General features: G+C 35.2%; 1 protein-coding gene across 7 annotated transcripts in view; it reads left to right on the top strand.

Moving 5' to 3' along the window:
* Window positions 1–20,279, top strand: part of LOC122720933 (slit homolog 1 protein) — a 120,483-nt gene that overhangs the window by 97,195 nt on the left and 3,009 nt on the right. For 2 of the 7 annotated variants that reach the window (XM_043948047.1, XM_043948050.1), the window contains exons 2-6: window positions 15,748–16,444; window positions 16,827–17,049; window positions 17,320–17,459; window positions 18,119–18,271; window positions 19,999–20,179. In XM_043948047.1, coding sequence (XP_043803982.1) covers window positions 16,093–16,444; window positions 16,827–17,049; window positions 17,320–17,459; window positions 18,119–18,271; window positions 19,999–20,179 — 1,049 coding nt within the window. In that variant the 5' untranslated portion in view covers window positions 15,748–16,092. Of the gene's footprint in view, window positions 1–12,679; window positions 13,080–15,243; window positions 15,402–15,473; window positions 15,684–15,747; window positions 16,445–16,826; window positions 17,050–17,319; window positions 17,460–18,118; window positions 18,272–19,998; window positions 20,180–20,279 lie in introns of those variants that run through there. The other 5 variants (XM_043948046.1, XM_043948052.1, XM_043948048.1 and 2 more) reach the window with 5 other exon arrangements.

The raw sequence follows: 20,279 nt of genomic DNA, 5'->3' as shown, positions 1-20,279 counted from the left end.
ATCTTGTTACATCGAATCAGTCGCTCCATTAATTTGCGATAATATTATTACTTCTTAATTTCTCCACACCAAGGAATAAAATATTCTTAACTTCTCGCACTCCTCGTATCAATCTCCAATATTCCTTTCGCCATCGAAAAAAGAGATATTTCGTTCTCGATGAATATTTAATAAAATAAAATACCGCGAATCGATGAGCAGTCGTTAAAATCTGAAGAAATCTGTTGATGATATCTGATAATAATAATAATAATAAATGAATACAAGTATCACGTGCGATTTGATGTAATAATGAAATATAACCTCTCAATGATTCGACAATGGTATTCGACACGGCCTGCTATTGTTTAAACGGAGCCTATCGTTGCGCTCTTATTATTAACGGAGGATCTTTGTTACGAAGGAATTTGCATATATATTGTCAATTAATTCTGGAAAATCACATGGCGTATCACACGTATGAGTTTGTAACAAAAATATGTCGGGACAGACGTGTGTACTAATCATAAATCTCGTTGGTGAATAGCTGTCGTAGATTTGGATATAAAAAAAAAAGAGGAGGGGGGGGATAACACAGGCGAAATGTTATACGCGAAATATACGTGAGCTTTTGTGAGGAACGGTTGGGGAAGAATAAATCATCGCTAGATTGCAGGATAAGCTTGGATATAAGGTGAAGTTGGGAGAAAAATTTGAAATTTTTGATATTTCGGAAATTTTCGCGCAAATTGTTGCACGAGAGATGATTTGTGCACGATGAAATATGAATAACGTGTAAAATCCTTCCGTGTTTGGTAAAGCGATTAAAATATATATATATATATATATATATTTCCATCAGCTTTTTTGGAATTGGAAATTTTTCAAGTTTCGAATAGAAGATTTGGATGGAAGATTATATAGAGAACGTGGATATATTTGAGAGACTCGTCGATAAAAATGTGTAACATTTTTGATTTAGTTTAAAAATTCTATTACTTGCCAATAAAAAGAAATTGTATTACGAGTGTCTGGTAAATGTAATTGATGGCGAAGCTCGAAGTATTTTATCATTACCTTGTAATAACTCGTCGGTGACGGTTCCCCTTTATTTCATTTTAATCTCTCTAATAGAAGATACGAAACCAAAGAGAATCGTCGTCCAATTCCCTGGATCGCGTGGCATTTTATAACTAATCGTCGAAATAAATCGGGTTCGAAAGGGAGAAGAAAAGTTGGGGGGGGGCCCGTTTCAATTATTAATGGCCACCATCCGGTTCTTGGATCGGATGAATTTTTTAACAGCCTCGAGGAGAGCAAAGTTTAACCGACGAATGTCACGGCCTTCTCCCCCTCCCCTATAATTGATACCTTGGGATATTTTTCACAACTTTTCCCCGCCCGTCATTTTTCCACGGTGAAAGATAAAGTGGAAACTTTTTTTATAATCGAATTACACTTCCGATCGAAATATATATCAAATTGCCACGACTTTATTGTTCGATCGATCACTTCTCTGATAATCAAAACACAAACAGAATCGTGGAAAAATTTTACTTATCGAGATTTTACTCGAAAAATGGACGGATAATTTTAATTATTTCCTTCCCTAAATTCTTCTTCTTCTTCTTCTTTTTCTTTTCTCATATTTCACGAATCAAATTATTCCATTTCTCTTTACGATGCCTCGCGTTAAAAATATTCGCGAAAAAGGAACGACGTTTCAAAAAGACAAAACCGTCGAAGAATTATTTTACGCAAACATTCGAATTCGATCATAGAAAGAACTTTTGGGAGGTTGATAAAATGATATTCCACGGAACCACGCGTTGGGGGAGAGGATCAGGATACGAGGAAACTCTTTGGAGAATTTACGGCGACATCCAACCCCGACAAGAAGACTTTTCAAACTTATGACAGGCTAATAAAAAAAACCGTAAAAGGCAAACGACACGAATTGGAATATATATATTTAACCTGAAGCGTCATTACTCTCCTGCAACCTTGCGTGAACGAGCGTGAAAAAATAAAATACAGTTAAACGAAGAAAGCTTTTACGTTTATTAATTTCTTTTTATCTGGTAAAAGATCGATAATTAATCGATTGGGTAGAGATTAGTCGAGCATTGCCTCGATTTGAATTCTTGAATGAGATTTAAAATTCAAAGCGGAATCTCTCGAAGACTGCTCGACTGGCCGGAATATTAAGCGAAAGCGTGGAACATTATAGGATATTAAAAATCGGACGATACGATTGGAGATCGAAGTAACAAAGTTGCACAATTTTTCCGATCCTCGAGAATCTTAGGAACGGGATGAATAATGCGATCGTGGAACAAATCGTGAATTCGAATCCCTTGGCTCTAATTTTTCCTCCCTTTCTTTTCCCTTTCTTGGGATCGAGAAATATCCTTACGCGAAAATCGTAAATTCGTGTACGATAAATGGTTATAAAAATGGAAGAGGGGCGAAAGAAACGTCCCCGCGACTCCTATTTCGAATCCCGAAACGAAACAATTCCATATTTTTATTTTTATGGATTATCCATTGTGAAAGTACAGTTGAGAAACTTTAGAAGGAAATTTTGTTTCCTGCGTTATATCCCTGCGATAATAATACACGTTTTATTTGATTTTGTATTTACGAGATAGTTGGATTAACGAGAGAAAACTTGACGATTCGAAAAAGTTGAAAGTTGAAAATTAGAAAATTGGAAACATTCGATAATTTCGAGATTGGAAAGATTGTCAAAACTTTTTGGATTGATTATCCTCGCTTAAATCGACACTTAAACTCGTTTAAAAAATTCGAAAAATTGAAAATTTCCGAGTGAAAAATAAATGGAATTGAACTGAATCAACAGCGAAAAGAGTCATTTAACGCGTGTGCGCATGCGCGGAGAGGAACGGTAATCTTTCCGTTAAACGGGAATTTAGCGAATAGACGAGTAACAGGTTTCGAAAGGAGAAACCGTGTTGGAAAACGAAGCGGCAGCCGGAAGAGATAATGCCAGGCTGTGGAAAATACACATGGGAAATACCGTGGCTCTGTTTTACTCGTGCATTTTCCTAAAGGCTGCCATGGCTTCCGCTATTAATTAGACTGGCTCACTTGTAAATTAATACTTGCATTGTTTATAAACGTGCAATTTCTCCCGGATCTTTGCATCGAATGTTTCGAATAAGAGCATTATTCTAAATTTACTTTTAATTTCAGGGTAAACGATGTCGTTCAATTTCGTGTACTTGTACATTTGTTAGAATAATTCCAAAGAATAAATCAATTTTCTTATAAGAAAATAAATATTTGTTGCGAAAAATGAAAAGGGATGTCAGCTTTATTAAAATGATGTTATTAATTTATTTGCACGTTTGAATATTATTAAAAGATAGTTGAATCAATATGGTATACAAGATAGAATGATCAGAAAACAGGATATCGAACTTTGAAATGTTTCTATGTAAAGATACTTGAGATACTTTTCTAAAAAGTTTAAAAAGAAGCTTCGAAATGATTCCAATTCCACGCTATCGATTCGTTTTCACCATTCATTTTAAAATATATATTTTTACTACTATTTTTCTCATTCTCGTTCCGCGACCATTGAAACATCTTAGTATTTTTATATTTAAATAGAGAAAGTTACTTGTTCGAACAGCTTTAATTTACTTTTCACCCGGCCAAAGTATCGATTCCATTCCTCGGAAGTTGCTGCTTTGTTCGCGACTTCAAAGGGAATATAAGTCGATGTAAAATGATAACGCTCGTGGCAAGTTTTATTCCCACGTTGAAAAAATATCGATCACACTGATACCCTGTGTTTATGAACCAGTTTCTCCACCAATGGAAATACCAATTTACGATGAAAACTTTCTTCTTCTTCTTTTTTTTTTTTTTTTTACTTTACTTATCCCCTTCCTCTTCTTGGAATTCGAGAAAAATAGAACGCTACTATAGAAAAGTAATTTGAAGAGATCGATTGTTAACAAGCTGGACGAATGGTGATCGCGTTATTTAAACACCGTCTTAGATCTTACGCTTGGTAAACGGGATTTAAGTTATTAAATTGAAATATAAGTTGCACTGCAGGCTGTGCACGGTACGATGCAGTACGAGATAAAATAAATAGAATCGTAAGAACAAGAATAAAGAATCGTGAAGTTGTACAACCAGTCGTAACTCTCCTCCTTTCCTTTTAATTTTAATAAAAAAAAAAATAGAGACAATATTTGAAAGAATAATAAATGGAGTAAAAATATCTATCGATCGCCGAATAAAGCTATCCAACAAGGATTAATCGACGATCACCTTTGAAACACCTTAGCTGCGATAGAATCGTATAGCAAAAATAGAATCGTAAGAGCAAGAATAAAGAATCGTGAAGTCGTAACTCTCCTCCTTTCCTTTTAATTTTAATAAAAAAAAAAATAGAGACAATATTTGAAAGAATAATAAATGGAATAAAAATATCTATCTTTCGACCGAATAAGGCTATCCAACAAGAATTAATCGACGATCACCTTTGAAACACCTTAGCTGCGATAGAATCGTATAGCAATAGAATCGTATAGCAATAGAATCGTAAGAGCAAGAATAAAGAATCGTGAAGTTGTACAACCTGTCGTAACTCTCCTCCTTTCTTTTTAATTTTTTAAAAAAAAAAAATAGAGACAATATTTGAAAGAATAATAAATGGAGTAAAAATATCTATCTTTTAATCGCCGAATAAAGCTATCCAACAAGAATCGATTAATCGACGATCACCTTTGAAACACCTTAGCTGCGATAGAATCGTATAGCAATAGAATCGTATAGCAATAGAATCGTAAGAGCAAGAATAAAGAATGGTAAAGTTGTACAATCAGTCGTAACTCTCCTCCTTTCCTTTTAATTTTAAAAAAAAAAAAAAATAGAGACAATATTTGAAAGAATAATAAATGGAGTAAAAATATCTATCTTTCGATCGCCGAATAAAGCTATCGAACAAGGATCGATTAATCGACGATCACCTTTGAAACATCTTAGCTGCGATAGAATCGTATAGCAAGAATAGAATCGTAAAAGCAAGAATAAAGAATGGTAAAGTTGTACAACCAGTCGTAACTCTCCTTCTTTCCTTTTAATTTTAATAAAAAAAAAAAATAGAGACAATATTTGAAAGAATAATAAATGGAATAAAAATATCTATCTTTCGACCGAATAAAGCTATCCAACAAGGATCGATTAATCGACGATCACCTGTGAAACACCTTAGCTGCGATTATTCCCGATTAAACGGCCGTGGTGCAGCCTCGAAACTACCCAAACTTTATCACGGTTTACACGGAAGCCGAGCAACCGATTGTTAACGAGATAATAAACAGGTCGCGGGCTGCAGCGGGATAATGAGCGGGTGTAATAAGCCGACATGGGCCACGGGTGTACGCAAAACGCGCATTAACGCGCGCACGTGTGTTTATTAATGGTCTGTGTCAAACCGGAATGAAGATATGAAGCGACTGAAAGTTGTTGTAGAAACGTTGAACCGGATGGCGACGATTGATAAGCTTGTTTTTTTTGGATCGTGAAACGGCGATATATCTTCTCGTTTTTAACGACAACAGTTTAGAAAGTAACGAGGTTGGATTTAATTTGAGGAGAAAAGAAGAGAGATTCGCGATTCACGAAGGGCGATCGTAGGAAAGGAGGAAGGATATTTTCTAAATGAAAATGTGCAAACTTGGAGCTTGGAAAGTGACAATCCTCGTTTATTCCTTCGTTCCACTTTCCGTGTTCCCTTGCATTTGGTTTCGCACGTGCAACGTTTCGACGAGCAACGTGAAACTTGGAATCTTGGAGACGACGGGGGATCGATATAGCTGAAGTATTCATGGATTTTCGTGAAAAGATTTTCTATGCTGATGCCACCGTTTCTTTAAATAATGAAGAAGTTAGCGATACGGTAAGTAACTTGGTTACTTTATATATGCGATGGACACGATTATTTTTGCAACAACAGTTGAGATCTTTGAGATCTCTCTTTTCGAAAACTTTCGCCCTCGAAATCTCGTTGAATCTTTTGATTTTAAACTTGAACAATATCGCGAAAAGAGTAATTGAATTTATTAGTTTTCGTCGTTGATATATCGATTGAACATTGGAAAATTAATAATTATTTTTATGCGAAATAATTTTCTAAATGTATTTGTTTGAAAAAAGCATAGCAAAAAGAATTGGCCAACTTCTATTACACGTACTCCAATTATACAAATTGTTTGTCCCCTGATGGATTCGGATAAATGAAATGCTATAAAAAAAAATTTCGGAACGAGAATTTTCAATTTGTATCGAAATATATCGATATTTGTAAAAACTTTTATATATATATATATATGTGTGTGTGTGTAAAAAGTTTCGAATAATGGAGGGCAAAATGTTTTAGTAAAATGGAAAAAAATTGAAAGAACGATACAATTCACTTTTTCAAAGTATTTTTTTTATTTTATTTCGCAAAAGGTATTATGGTATTGTTGCGGCCGTAATCGTATTTAAGAGGAATTTATTTAGATATATCCATCGTATAATCCGGACGATAACACTCTGTGAAATTAACTCGTGAGAACGTTTGTTTCCGAATTGAACCGCACGTTAATATGGACGTTAACAAGTAGTATTATCAAAGTAATTGTATCGACTATGTAATTACAAAATAAACGGATATCGTTGAATTCTCGTGAACATGAATAGTTTCGACGATCAAACAGTCTAACTTTCCTAGTTTAACAACATGTGACCGGTTAATTCGTATTTATATTATTATACCTTTGAATACCAAACTTCCTCTTGAAAATTTCCGATCGATTTGCAATTGACGTTACCTCGAAACTCGATTTAACTCGATTAATCTTGATAAAATTGCGAAAAATTTAACTCTCAGGATAATAATTTTCGTTCGATAAATGAACGATAATTAGTAGTAGTAGTAATCGAATCCCCCTCCTTTTAAAACGCACTTTAATTTATTTCTATGAAACTTTCGATTCCCGAAATATCATCGTGTAAGTAAAATTTTTTAATCGTTTATCTTATCCCTTTATTAAATTAGGAAAACTTTGAACCGCTATAACTTCCGATCGACGAATAAACGATCGTTAGAAGCACGAAACCTTCCTCTTTAAAATGCATTTTGATTTATCTCGATAAAACTTGCGAGATATCGTCGTGTAAAGGAAAAAGGGTAATTTTTTTAATCGTTTACCATCCATCCTTGTCGATCAGTCGATTATCTCTCGCTCACTCACCTATCCCTTGGAAAAACATGGTACGCGATTCCAGGAAGAACGTAGTGCGTATTTCCAGAAAATTCAATGTTGATTTACTGTAGACACTTTGAATATTTCTCCAACCGATTGAGATATCGCGATGAACCGAAAAAGTGACTTCAAGAGCATAATTTCCTCCACTTCCTGGGTAAGTTTCTTTTTTTTTTTTGATGAAAAAAAATTTCTTTTCACATTTTGCATACACGATAATCTTTTCGTTTTAGTTATTCTGAAACTGAAAACCATACGTGATGAGAACATTGATCGAAAGGTTATTGAACGGAAATCACTGCTTCCAGCAGATTGTTCAATTTGTCTCGTGTCTCACACCGATCGTGCAAACAGCACAGGCCGAGAACCGGATCGATCCGTTTTGATATCGTGCAATTAACACCAAGTACTTCTCGTTCGTTTCGGGTAAATACTTGTGTTAATTGACTACCCTCGAAGAACGAAATTGTTCCTCTCTATCCTGAGATGTCCTATCTCAATTTACCATTGCTTAAGCATTTGCTAAATACTCGGGATTCACGCGGAGTTGAGATTGAATTGGGACGAGATTCTACGACTGTGACGATCTCATGTAAAACGATAATTGATGTTGGAAACGATTGAATACTCGATAGAAGATTCTTATATAGCGAGGTGTTTATAAATTTGTTTGGCGAATATTATCAAGAAGAAGAAGAAGAAAATGAAGAAAAGTTGAAAATTTCGTTCGTTCTATCGAGTATTTTCGCGATTAATTATAGAGCGTATCCTCGTGGCTCGAAGAGTGTTTAATCCCAAGCAGGGCGTATTGTTGAACGTTTTAACGGGTGACAGAGTCGAGGCAGGCCATATTATCATAATTTGGCGTAAGGTTGCAGTCGGCGCGTTGTTGCCACGCCGGAGATAGTTTAGAATTGGGTCGGTGAGTCTCTAACGTGCTCTAACAAACGCATATTTCCCGCAAAGCAACTTGCCGAGAAGTTTATGCGGCACGGAGATTATTATAGTTTCATGGAAGACAGGAAGCTTTTGCGAGAATGCCTGATTAAAATTTCCAAGAAGATTTAAATTCGACCATCTTGCAAGAATTTTCCCTTCTTTTTCCCTTCGAACGTGTTTCGCTATACGAGCATCAAATATTAACGTTATATTACGGGTTTATTAATATAATATAAATTTGATCGATAGGATATGGAGTATGGAATATTATATTTGGTAATTTTTTGTCGGTAATATTCTGTGTTAATTGGAATCTATCGGTTGTCCAACAGAGTTATCCACGTTATTTTTGAGATGGGAATTACCTTTATGGAAAATTTCTCTGAGAGAATTTTTAACGCTTATTTGTCGCGTATAATAATAAATAATATTTTATTATTATTTTGTAACGAAACATTGATTTTTATGTGCATATATATATATATATATATAAAATTTGGGATCGCGTGTTATTTAACTGTAAAATTATCAACACTTTGTTTCAACGTGGTCACATTGCAACATCATTGAACGTGACATTGATTTTTATGCAAATTCACGGGAGAGCGAATTCATCAATTTCAATGCAATCGTCCACGTTTAATTTTTTTAATTAATTTCACGAATTATTTTCAACGATATATATATATCTTTTAAAATATTATCGTGATATTTTCCAACCTTTTCTTTAATTCACTTTTGAAAAAAAAAAAATGAGAAATCGTCAATTTTAAATTTCTCGAGGGACAAACGTATAACGTAAAAGAGTCGCAACATTTCCATAACCTTTCCTTGATATAAAATTTATTTTCCACCGCATCCTTATTTCTCGCGCCAGACTAACAAAAGTATTTCTCCCTAAATATTTTAACTATCTTCATATTTTCCAACGAGATACATCCCCCTTGAGAACCCTTTCAAACCTAATCCCTAATCCAACTCCAAATTACGCAATTACGACTCGAGACGAAATCATTCTTTGTCTCCTCCCCATTAATCCCCTCCAACCCTTAAGAATCCGCGACACCGATCCAAAATGGACCCTCGATCGCTGGTCCTCTCGATCCTCCATCGCCCAAGTACATTCGAGCCAAAGTGGATGGATAAAAGCACCTTTAAAAATACTCGTCTTTAAAATCGAATTTTCCACTCCGCTGTCTGTAAATTCAATTATCCTCGAATCTCTGCCGTATAAAAAATTTTTGCCACGGGAGGCATAGTAATGGGAAGACGAAGGAAGGAAGGAAGAAAGGAAGGAAGGAAGGAAGGAAGGAAGGAAGGATCGATCCTTTCGCGAATCGCAATTACAGGGACAGGGGTTAGTCCAGGGCAGAACACAAGGGCGGGTAAAGCAAACGATTTTCCTTTCCCCGTTTCATGCAAGCCTTTGTGTCGTTACCAGCCTTCGTTTCCCCTTTCTTTCTCTCCCTCACAGTGTTTCAAAGAGGTTGTTTTGTGTGAAACGGGGAGAAAAAAAAATGTTGCGCGACACAGCATTGTGGATGTATTCGTGTGACGAGAAATTAGATTGAGGGGGAGGGGGTTGAAAAATATCCGTCGATAAATGGAGAAATAAAACGAGAGACTTTTTTTGACCCGTCGAATCTTTTCTTTTTTCTTTCTTGCGTCAATTACCAATTGTATCAATTGATGTTTGACGATATCAGAAATTTTAATTTTCGGGATAAAAGAATTTTTTTCCCCGTATAGATTCTTGGAAAGAGTTAAAAAGTAATTTAACTAATGTCTTTGAAATGATTAATTGGTTAGAACGAATATGCGGTGGATTTCTAGGAATAATTAAAAAGTGTTTGCAATTTTATTCCTTTTTTTTTTTTTTTTGTTTTAATTTATAACGAATACATTGAATTTTTTAAATTAATTAAAAAATAAAGTCTCATGGAGGAGGCAAGTAATTTACGTGGAAATGTATATTTTATTTTTGCGGTCGTAACGAAGGCATTGAATTCGTAGGAAAAAAAAAAAAAAAAAAAAAAAAAAGAAAAGAAAAAAGGAAAAAAGGAAAAAGAAGAAAGGAAAATTGTTAAATTGTTAAATTTTATGAGATGATAAATGCATTTCGATTTTTTCCCCGAAACGTTTGAAATTCGTATCGATATCGTATACGTTATCGTTAATTAATATTGCCAATTCGTTATTAAACCTCGACATTCCAACTTAATAGTACAATTCGATATTACACGATTCGATATTTTGTATCACGGATTACGGCTCGAATATAATTAATCGTAATTTATTAATGAAATGTAATTTATGAAAATTTTGTATTGTAACCGAGTAAAACAGTAGTACAATTCAATAATACGTCGCCTTTGTTGAAATCTTGTCCCACGTGTGAATATTACAACGTATCTTAATATCGCAACAGAATGAAAAGCTTTCAACGTTCATCCAAATTTTAAGTCGTATCCTCCTCTCTTCGAAATTCTTTATTATCCCGTTTCATATTCCGCGTCTTTTTTTTTTTCTTCTTCTTCTTTTTCATCCGTCTATTTTATAATGAAAAAGAAAAAAAATAGAAGAATAATGGAAACAGTATTCGAAAAGAAGTAACAAAAACTCGATCATGGAGATTTGTTTAATAACATAAGCAGATATCGCGTTCGACACACACATACACACACGCACACACGTTGTAAAAACATCGGATTACTCGCAGCAAATTTTAAATCTCGCGTCAGATTTAAATTATTCCCGTACGAATTTGTTTAATACGAATTTATAGCGCGGAGATAACAATCTCGTTTAAATCGAATGTTGGCGTGTGACCGGCTGTGACCAACGAAAAGATGATCCTAAATAATATTTAATAACCGTGAAATATGTTTTTTTTTTTTTCTTTTAATCAATTTAACAAAAATTCAAACGATCGAATGTTACTTTTCACCAGTGGAGAAATCGAAAATTGATTTAAAAATGTAATGGAATGATCGATCGCCTTTCCATGGATGGATGGAATTTGATAATAAACCCTGTAATTCCGAATCGCTTGAAATTCACTTCGGTTTTTAGTCTCTGATAAAATCGTCCGCAATCGGTGCAGATCGAGGGAAAGATTTCAATTCCAAGAAGGGAAATAATGAGAAAGAAACGAAACAATTTTACTTTCGAAACTCGCACGAATATTCGTTCGAGAGTTATATAAAAGAGTTATATAAATCAACCTGCGAACATAGAACCCACTTTCAACTTTTAATTGCCGTTTATCCTACGAAAAAAAAAAAAACTTCTAATTTCACAAACTATACCAAATATTAAATAATCTTGATGGAATTCGTGATGGAAAAAGTGAAAAAAGAAGAAATTTCTCTTTTTAATTCTCTCTCGTAAAAAAAAACTCTACACTTGCGTATTTATTAAACTTTTAAATACTTTTAAATATATATGCAACCTCGCGAAGGAATTCGATTTTTTCCTCCGTAAGAAGTAAAAAAAAAAAATAAATAAATAAAAACTCTTCAACTCTTTCTAAAAATAACAAATCCTCTCGATATCTCGATCGCCACGTCCACGATTTGACTACGCACGAAACCCGTCCCCGACGAATCCGAGGAACGAACGCGTGGAAGGAAAATTGGCGAAACGATGGATGGGACGAAATGACGACACAAAAACGCGTTCCTTGGCCGGGTTGATCGGTGGAAATACGCAGTGCACGAACAAACCGCGTGACTGGCCATCCACGCCCAAGAGTATCGCTCTTATGACGTGGTGTACACACCACCACGTTGCCGTGTGTATATCCCCATGATCCCCTGGACGGAAGCTGCCCATTAACCGGCCAATGATGATGCCAACGGACACCCGGGTCAGATCTCCGCCTCCTGGTACCGAGCACGTCACTCGTTTTCGTTCCTCGCCTCGTTTGCGACGACGCGTTGCCGTTTCCTCGTCAAAAAATTCGTGCAACGAGATATCGTTCGGGGAGGAGGGATATATAAGACGTTTTCGCCTTCGTCGAGGGGGGGATTAGGAAAAATTAAGAAAAATTTTTTCTTAATTTATGGCGGAAGAAAAGGAGATGGAAAGTAAAGGGGAAATAATTGGAAAAAATGGAAGGAGGCGTTGTTATACGGAGGATGTCCTTCCAAGGTGTCTACACGTTTGAGAAACCCTTTTAGAGGGATAATTGGATCGAAGGATTTAAACGATTTCCAGCGGATCTTATTTCGAAGAAGCCACGCTCGAACTCGCTTCGACCTGTGCTGGCTCCTCTCGCGAATTGGCGATGGACTATCGCTCGATTAAGGTGTACGTGAGTGGAATATATGGATAGAAAAGAAACTGATACGGTTCTGTAACTAATTGCCGATTTCTGGTTTAACACGAATCGAATAATCGTATTATAATTATAGTTATATAGTTATATATATAGTTATATATAAATATAGTTATAATTATAGTGGTAAAAAAGGACAAGAAAGGAATAATTTGCAAAATTGTAACGTTGCTTGGTTTCCGTGAAAATTGGTGTGCCTAGGATTGAAGAGAGAAAAAGTTTAATCAAAACGTTTGATATATCCGAGTAGAAAAGGAAAAAGGTGTATTTTGAAGAGTGATTACGTATCGTTGACACAGTTGCACGGTGGATGCAAGAAAAGTGTGTCGTTATGCTCCCTCCTGTGTACCCCACTGATAATCTCAGTGTCGTTGATTAATCGAGCGAACGGCTAAGTTTCTTGATACGCAGTGACATCAATAAGCGATGACCAGTGATCACGCGAGTGCACGTCGTTGTTCCGCCTCGCAGTTTCGTAACGAGTATCTCGCGAGCGACAGAGGAAACCGCCAAAGGATCTACATGGATCGGTACGTGGTTCTTTTTGGTTTTTTAAGAAAAAATTATTATAATTTTACGAGTGATTTTTTACGAAAACTTAGAAATGATTTTTCTTTTTTTTTTTCTTTTATGTTAAAAAAGTTGTCGAGAAAATCTTATTAAAAATTTATTCGTTGAATAGATTCTCTTTATTGTAATAAACAGAGTTTTGAGTTCCCACGGGGAAAGTTTCTTGTTTTGTTTAAAAAAAAAAAAAAAAAGGAAAAGGTATCTCGTTTCAAATAATGGCTTCTTTGTTTAACAAATTTTCTCCGTTTTCACAAAGGAATTTCCGTTTGTTAAAAATATTCCTCATTTATTAAACAATTAGCAACAACTTTTTGCTAGAAAAAAAGTTTTCGTTTTTAGCGAATTCTCTATTCCATCGAGAAACCTTGTTTGAACGTTTGAAACAACGTTGTGTTACGCTAAACGTTACGCTAACGAACAATACTTTTTACATTACGGAAAATTAAAAGAATCTATTTTATTAAAAAAAAAAAAAAAAAAAAAAATTCTCTCTTCTCGCAAACGAATTTTTAATTCGATGCAATGTGTTCAACTTACGTAAAATAAATACGTAAAAAATCTGTAACGTCTTAAAATAAAATATCAAAAAGGATGAATGGTGAACTTTATGAGGGAAACTCTGTGACGAAATATTTTTTTTCGCGTACGCTATTAATTCTCCTATAATTCTTTTCGCTCGCACTTTCGTGCTTTTTATGCCTCGACAAAGAAACTTTTACTTCGATTTACTGTAACGTCGCCCTAAGCTCTGTCGAAGTTATACGTGGAAGAGAGGGAAAAAAAAAAAAAATACAAGGTGGCAGTAAAAAGAGCAGGGGATAAAAACGATAGCACACTTGGGTGTCGGGAGCACGTCCAGGGACATATATTTTTGGAAACTTTTCCTTCGAATTCTCCCAGCCAAGTTACGACGCACGAATCAAATTATAAAAAGTAAATACACACATTTTTTGTATAAAAACGAAAAAAAAAGAACACATTCGATAGTATTTTCCTTTTGTTTTTTTTTTTTTTTTTTTTTNAAAAATATCGTTTTACGCGCGGCTCATAGAAACTTTTCTCGAGCGTACTTCACTGTGTAAAAAAACTCTAAAACTGTTGAATCGACATAGCAGAAATTCGTATGGAAAAAAACGTGGCGCGGAAAACAAATGTCGAAGTGAATTCCTGGGATAAATGGAAAATTGGAATTAATATTTTATGGCAACGGTAATCGTTGTTATGAAGAAAAACGATATTTAGAGGGAAAAGAAGTAAAATGACAAGGAAAGAAATCTCGTTTAATAAATAATGAAAGACACGTTTGAAATTTCTTCCGTGTTAATTTATTGTTCATCGAAACTCGTTCGTCATTTGTTCGAAACATTACATCGACACCAATATCAATCGTCTCGACCGATATCGCTCGTTTTCACAGTCAATACACATTTTTCCACGATTGCACACAATTCACGCACCGTTCATTGATCAATTGGAACAATTGGATCAATTAGAACAACGCTTGTTTCGAAACGTCGTCTCGACGAAGATAAATTATTATTCAAGAGTGTGACACTTGTTAAATAAATTTTACACGGAATAATACGAATCAACAATTTCAATCTATTCTCGCGATCTTAACGACTCGGTGTTAATCCAAACTGGCCGAGTTTTATCTTTGAGAAAAAAAAAAACTCTGACTCAATGGAATAAATTCTTCGAATATGAAATAAAATATAAAATTGTAAATTCGTTTGAGAAGAAATTCGATAACATCTTAACTTAATCATCGAACCAAAGATTGTCGTAATAATTAAAATTATTTATTAAAAGTTATCGAGATTAGTAATTTTTTTTGTTTTTCTTTTATGCAAAATATGAAGCAATATTTTTCCTATCCGCATTAATTTCTTCTCAAATATCTACATTATACAAATATATCTCGATTTTTCTTCGAATGCGTGAATAACAAATTTACAAGATTGGTAAAAATATAAATATTTTTGCAATCGTAAAATGAGATAATCAAAGCGTGAAATAATGTTGTTGCTTTCGTGATTCGTAAATCGACTTGTTTTCTACAGATGCTTGTGATATCTCTGAACAGAGAGATCATAGCTAATTATGAAATTTCCTGCTGAGTTAATTACGGCCACTCGTAATTGTAAAGGGTACCGCGTTTCACGATCGTGTTTAATTGGAAAACCGAGAATGATATTTCACCCGGTATTTGCTACCTAAAGTAAACGATCGATCCAGTGTCGTCCTATAAAATCTACTCGAACAATCGGTCGGCGAAAAAAGTTAATTCGAATTCGATATAATAATAGTAATATTTAAAATATAAAACGATTGCGACTCTCCCTCCCTCTCTTTCTCTCTTTCTCTCCCCCATATTTCTATTCTATTTCAATCCATGAAATATTTAACGAGAAAAATCAAAGTTAATTCCATTCAATTGAAAAATTAAAAATTTTACCCTCCTATATCTTTAAAACTAACGACTTTAAAAAACTAACGATTCTTCAAAGAATAGAATCGATCGCTCGATGTATCTATACACGAACGCATAAATTTAATTAAATGTAAATAAAAAGATAATAATAACAAGGGAAAAAAAATAAAAGAAATAAACCGATATTTTTCCAGACTCGGTGTACCGGTGCACCGCGGAAGAGCGAACAATGGATATGAGAAGAGCAGAGGCTAAGTAGCAGGCTGCAGGTACAGGAACGGAGAGGGCGAAGCAACAGGAAAGAAAGAGCGGATCGAGCGAGAAGGAACCGAAGAAGAAGAAGAAGAAGAAGAAGAAATCGAACGAAAAATCTTTCCTTTCGAACGTGAAATCTAACGACAGAAGAAAGAAAGAAGGGAAAAAAGAACGGAAGGGGGGCAAGTAACAAGTATCTTCAGGAAGAAGAATAAAAGACGAAAAATTTGGAGAAATTTAAAGAAGGGAAGAGAAGAGCGGATAGAAAGAGAAAGAGAGGAAAAATGAAGGAGATCGGATTATGGACGATGATTTGGACAGTGAGTGTAATAACGGGTATGGGCGTTGCACAAACATCGCAACTATGCCCATCTCACACCGAAATCTCGCCCTGTTCCTGCACCCTGAAGAAATCCGGATTGGACATCATATGCGAGTACACGGATCTATCGCACATCTCCAATGTGATGAGCTCTCTCAAAGGAAGGACCAACACTGTCATCTTCTATCTCAGGCTCAGGCACAACAATCTGCCCAAGTTGCAGCCCTACGTCTTCCTCGGCCTCGACATCCGCCATTTGACCATCCACAACAGCAGCCTGGCGAAGCTCGAGGAATCGTCCTTGAGTTCCGTCGGTGAGAAAATATCATTTTTTCGGAGTATCTCGTAATTCGTAATTCCCAAAGGAAATTGGTCGATTATAATTTTTGCATCGTATCGATCTTGATATTCGTTGCCAACGCGATTCGCGTTAACGCGTTACGCGGGCGTGGAATCTTTTGGTCTGTTTGGAATGGAAAAATTGAAAGATCCATTGCTCGTGACGCGTTCACTGCTATGGAAAATAATGAAAAGTTAATTAGCTATGTTAGTTAATAAGCTATGGATAATGAAAAGTTAATTACGATCGTGTTTGAAAAGGAAGGAATGAAGAGTTGAGGAAGAATAAAGAATTAGTCGGAATTTTGATGTGTGAAGGATTAATTTTTAACATGTTTGTTACAATTTATTTGGTAGGAAGTGGGCTGACGCAATTGGACCTCTCGCAAAACGCTTTGGCCTCGACCCCGTCTAGCGCGTTGAAGGAGCTTCACCATCTACTTATCTTGAATTTGAACCGCAACAAGATCAAGGCCATCCATAAAAATGCTTTCGATGGATTGGACACACTCGAGATTCTTTCCCTCTACGAGAACGAGATCTCCATCATAGAAGAGGACGCCTTCACAGGATTGCACGAGTAAATTTCTCAAATTTCTCTTCTGCTTAACAATCCTTTTATTTTCTATTTTTTCAATTTTCTCCCCGAGATAAATATTAAGAAATATAATTTATACGTATGTGTACGTATATCGCGAATTTTGAATCCACAGAACGATGAGAGAAAGAATTAGTTATTAATTAACGATTAAATAATAATATTTATATATTAATCTCGTTGAATGTTAAACAAGCTAGAGAACGAATTGCAAATAAAAGAAAAAGAAAAAAACTATAATGGAAATTATAGTCGAAAGCTGAGGAGATTGAATCTGGGAGGAAACGAGTTGACCAAAGTGCCGACGCAAGCGCTCCGCACTCTGAATATGTTGAAAAAGTTGGAGATGCAAGAGAATAGGATCGCTTCCATTCAGGAAGGTGATTTCGAAGGTACGTCTACTTTCATTTCCGCTCCCCGCACAATCCTCATCCGAGATTTCTTCTCGCGCATTATTACTATTCGAAATATCATCCTCGCTACTCTTGACCATCTCTCTCAAATATAATAAACGATTCTCGTTTATTATATATATTAGATAAATTGTTCAGATAAATTGTTTAAATTATTTCTGAAAACCAAATTCGTATAAATGTTTGTTCAGTCGTATTTATTATATATTACTCGATCGACTCGGTGACGCGGAAAAAAAAGGCACGAAAATAAAATAAAATATAATAGTATCCGAGTTAATCCCATTTTTCATCGTCTCGGAATGAAAATGGATGAAAAATTAATTTCGCGTAAAATTTGATCGATCGAGCAAGCTCGATATTCTTCCACTTCGGAATCGGCTCGTGCGATAATCCCATCATCCGTTCACGAACGCGAAAACCTATTACGTTGCATACCGATAAAAATCCTCTGAAACGAAACGTACAAATTGACTTACGGCTACGCATCGAAATTGATACAGAGAAACGTTATATAATCCTTGTGTATCGAGAAACATATCGACGAGCCTACTAAACTATTCCCTTTCTTTCCCGTGTTCTTTTTTCTTTTTTCTTTTTTTTTTTTTTTTTTNTTTTTTTTTTTTTTTTTTTTTCAGGCCTGGAAAGCCTGGACTCGTTAGGATTGGCGCACAATCGGCTCCGCGAGGTACCCACCCGTGTCTTCTCCCACATGACGCAATTAAACTCTTTGGAACTGGACGGGAATCAAATTACCCACGTGGATCCGAATGCGTTCATCGGTCTCGAGGGTAAGCGTAATCACCATTTCCACGCGATTCCTTTGACCAACGTCCACGGTATGCAATTTGAAACGTTATTATTATTTCTGCCGTTCGGTTCAACGTTCCCTCGCCCCTCCCTATGTAACGTCCATTAATCCCACTGATTTTCCATTAAACGTTTACGAGACGAGAAATCCGTCTATCCCTCCAGTTTCGCGTTCAAACTCGCGACGCGACTAAACACCCGTACAACAATGATCCAAATTATTAGAGACAGTTTACGGTTTTGTAATTGGTTAATCGGTTTGTCCGGCCCGGGGATAATTACGCGAAATGAAATTAAATTAAATTATTTATACAGTGTCGAGTAGTTTACTTTGTACGTAGAGAAACGTTAAATGGTAGGGGAGGAAGGTGAATGATTTGTAGAATTTTTTGAACTTTTTTTTTTTTCTATTTTGTAGTGAAGAAGAAGAAAAAAAGGAAGAAGGGTAGAGAGAATGGAAGTGGAATATATCGTGGTATAATAAATTGTTAGAAGTAAATATTTTAATTCTTATAATTTATTAATATTATTAATGAAAATATTATCTCTTTTTTTTTATGTCATAAACCAAACATTAACGTTTCTTCGTATCGTACAAAGGATATTTTTATATTTTTTAATTTTAAAAATTTCTCTGCTGGAGATATAACCAGAATGAAAATTTGTAATGTAAATTTGGAATAGTAATTGGTTCGTTTAACACTTGATAATTCGTCGATGAATGGATGAAAATTTTAAAATACATTCGCGAATCTCGTAAATAAAAATTGGTGCAAAGAGTAGTTGCTTTTTGTGAACACGGTGGTTAAAAAAAAAAAAATAATAATTCGAAAATTTTTGAAAAATTGCCACTCGGATAAAATTCTGTTTGCTAATGTACAACGAAGTCCGTTCGTTTGGACTACAAACGAGTTTTCGACCCGATTCGATTCGTTACAATTCTAGAATAGAATCCGGGGAAAAACTTGAAATTTGCATGTTCGACCAGTTGAGTTGCAACGGCGATTCCCTACACAAAGCGATTGTGTACGATTTTTGTAATCTTTAAAAAAAAAAATAGCGTGATTTATAATTAGTGGAAATTACATTTCCTTTGCATTATAAAATATCCCTCTTGATATCCATTTTAAAAACGTTGATTATCGAGATTGACGAAGATAAAGGAACAAGATGTATTCGAAAAATAAACTTTTCCGATAATCGATCGATGGCAACACCAATTCAAGCGAGTCATACTTTGTTGTAAACAACAAAAAATCGTTAGAAAAACCATTTTTACGCGTTGCATACCGTTCACGGTACAAATATTTGCATATTTATGGGTTTCCACGTAATCCTTCTTTAATAGGTATTATTTGCTCTAAATTACTTTTTTCGCGATTATCCTGAATATCCTCTTCTCTCCTCTTCCCCTTCCCTTTCGCAGCAACCGATCCTTTTTCGAGGAAAAAGATTATTCGCAAAGACGAATCGCAAAATTTCCATTGAGCAATTGAACAATTTTTCCAAAGAATAAATAATAGGCGCGATTAATTTAAACAAAACTCTAAAAACTAGGTATATAAGAATTTATCCATACCAAGTTGCCTTACTCTCGGCGATTATAATTATCGTCCTAATTAATTCTGGTTAATTTATAAACACGTGCTCGATGCACCGTGTCATCGATTCGAACGTTCATGCATATTTTATTTTAATTCCATTACAGAGAACCTGCAATATTTACGACTGGGCGATAATAATTTACACTCGGTGCCGAGCGATGCGTTACGTCGCCTGCATCGATTACGTCACCTCGATTTAAAGGCCAATAACATTACCGCGCTCTCGGAGGACGCTTTCACCGGATACGGGGACTCCATTACGTTTCTCAACCTCCAGAAAAACTTGTAATTCCCTATTATTTCCTATTTAACGAATCGATATTTCTCCATAATTTTATTTTATTCATCTCTCTCTCTCTCTCTCTCTCTCTCTCTCTCTCTCTCT

Source organism: Apis laboriosa, unplaced genomic scaffold, assembly GCF_014066325.1.
Source record: "Apis laboriosa isolate Shangri-la unplaced genomic scaffold, ASM1406632v1 scaffold13_cov153, whole genome shotgun sequence".
Classification (NCBI taxonomy): Eukaryota; Metazoa; Arthropoda; class Insecta; order Hymenoptera; family Apidae; genus Apis; species Apis laboriosa.
The sequence above is the reverse complement of the archived record's forward strand: the minus strand, read 5'-3'. Positions and strand labels throughout refer to the sequence as shown.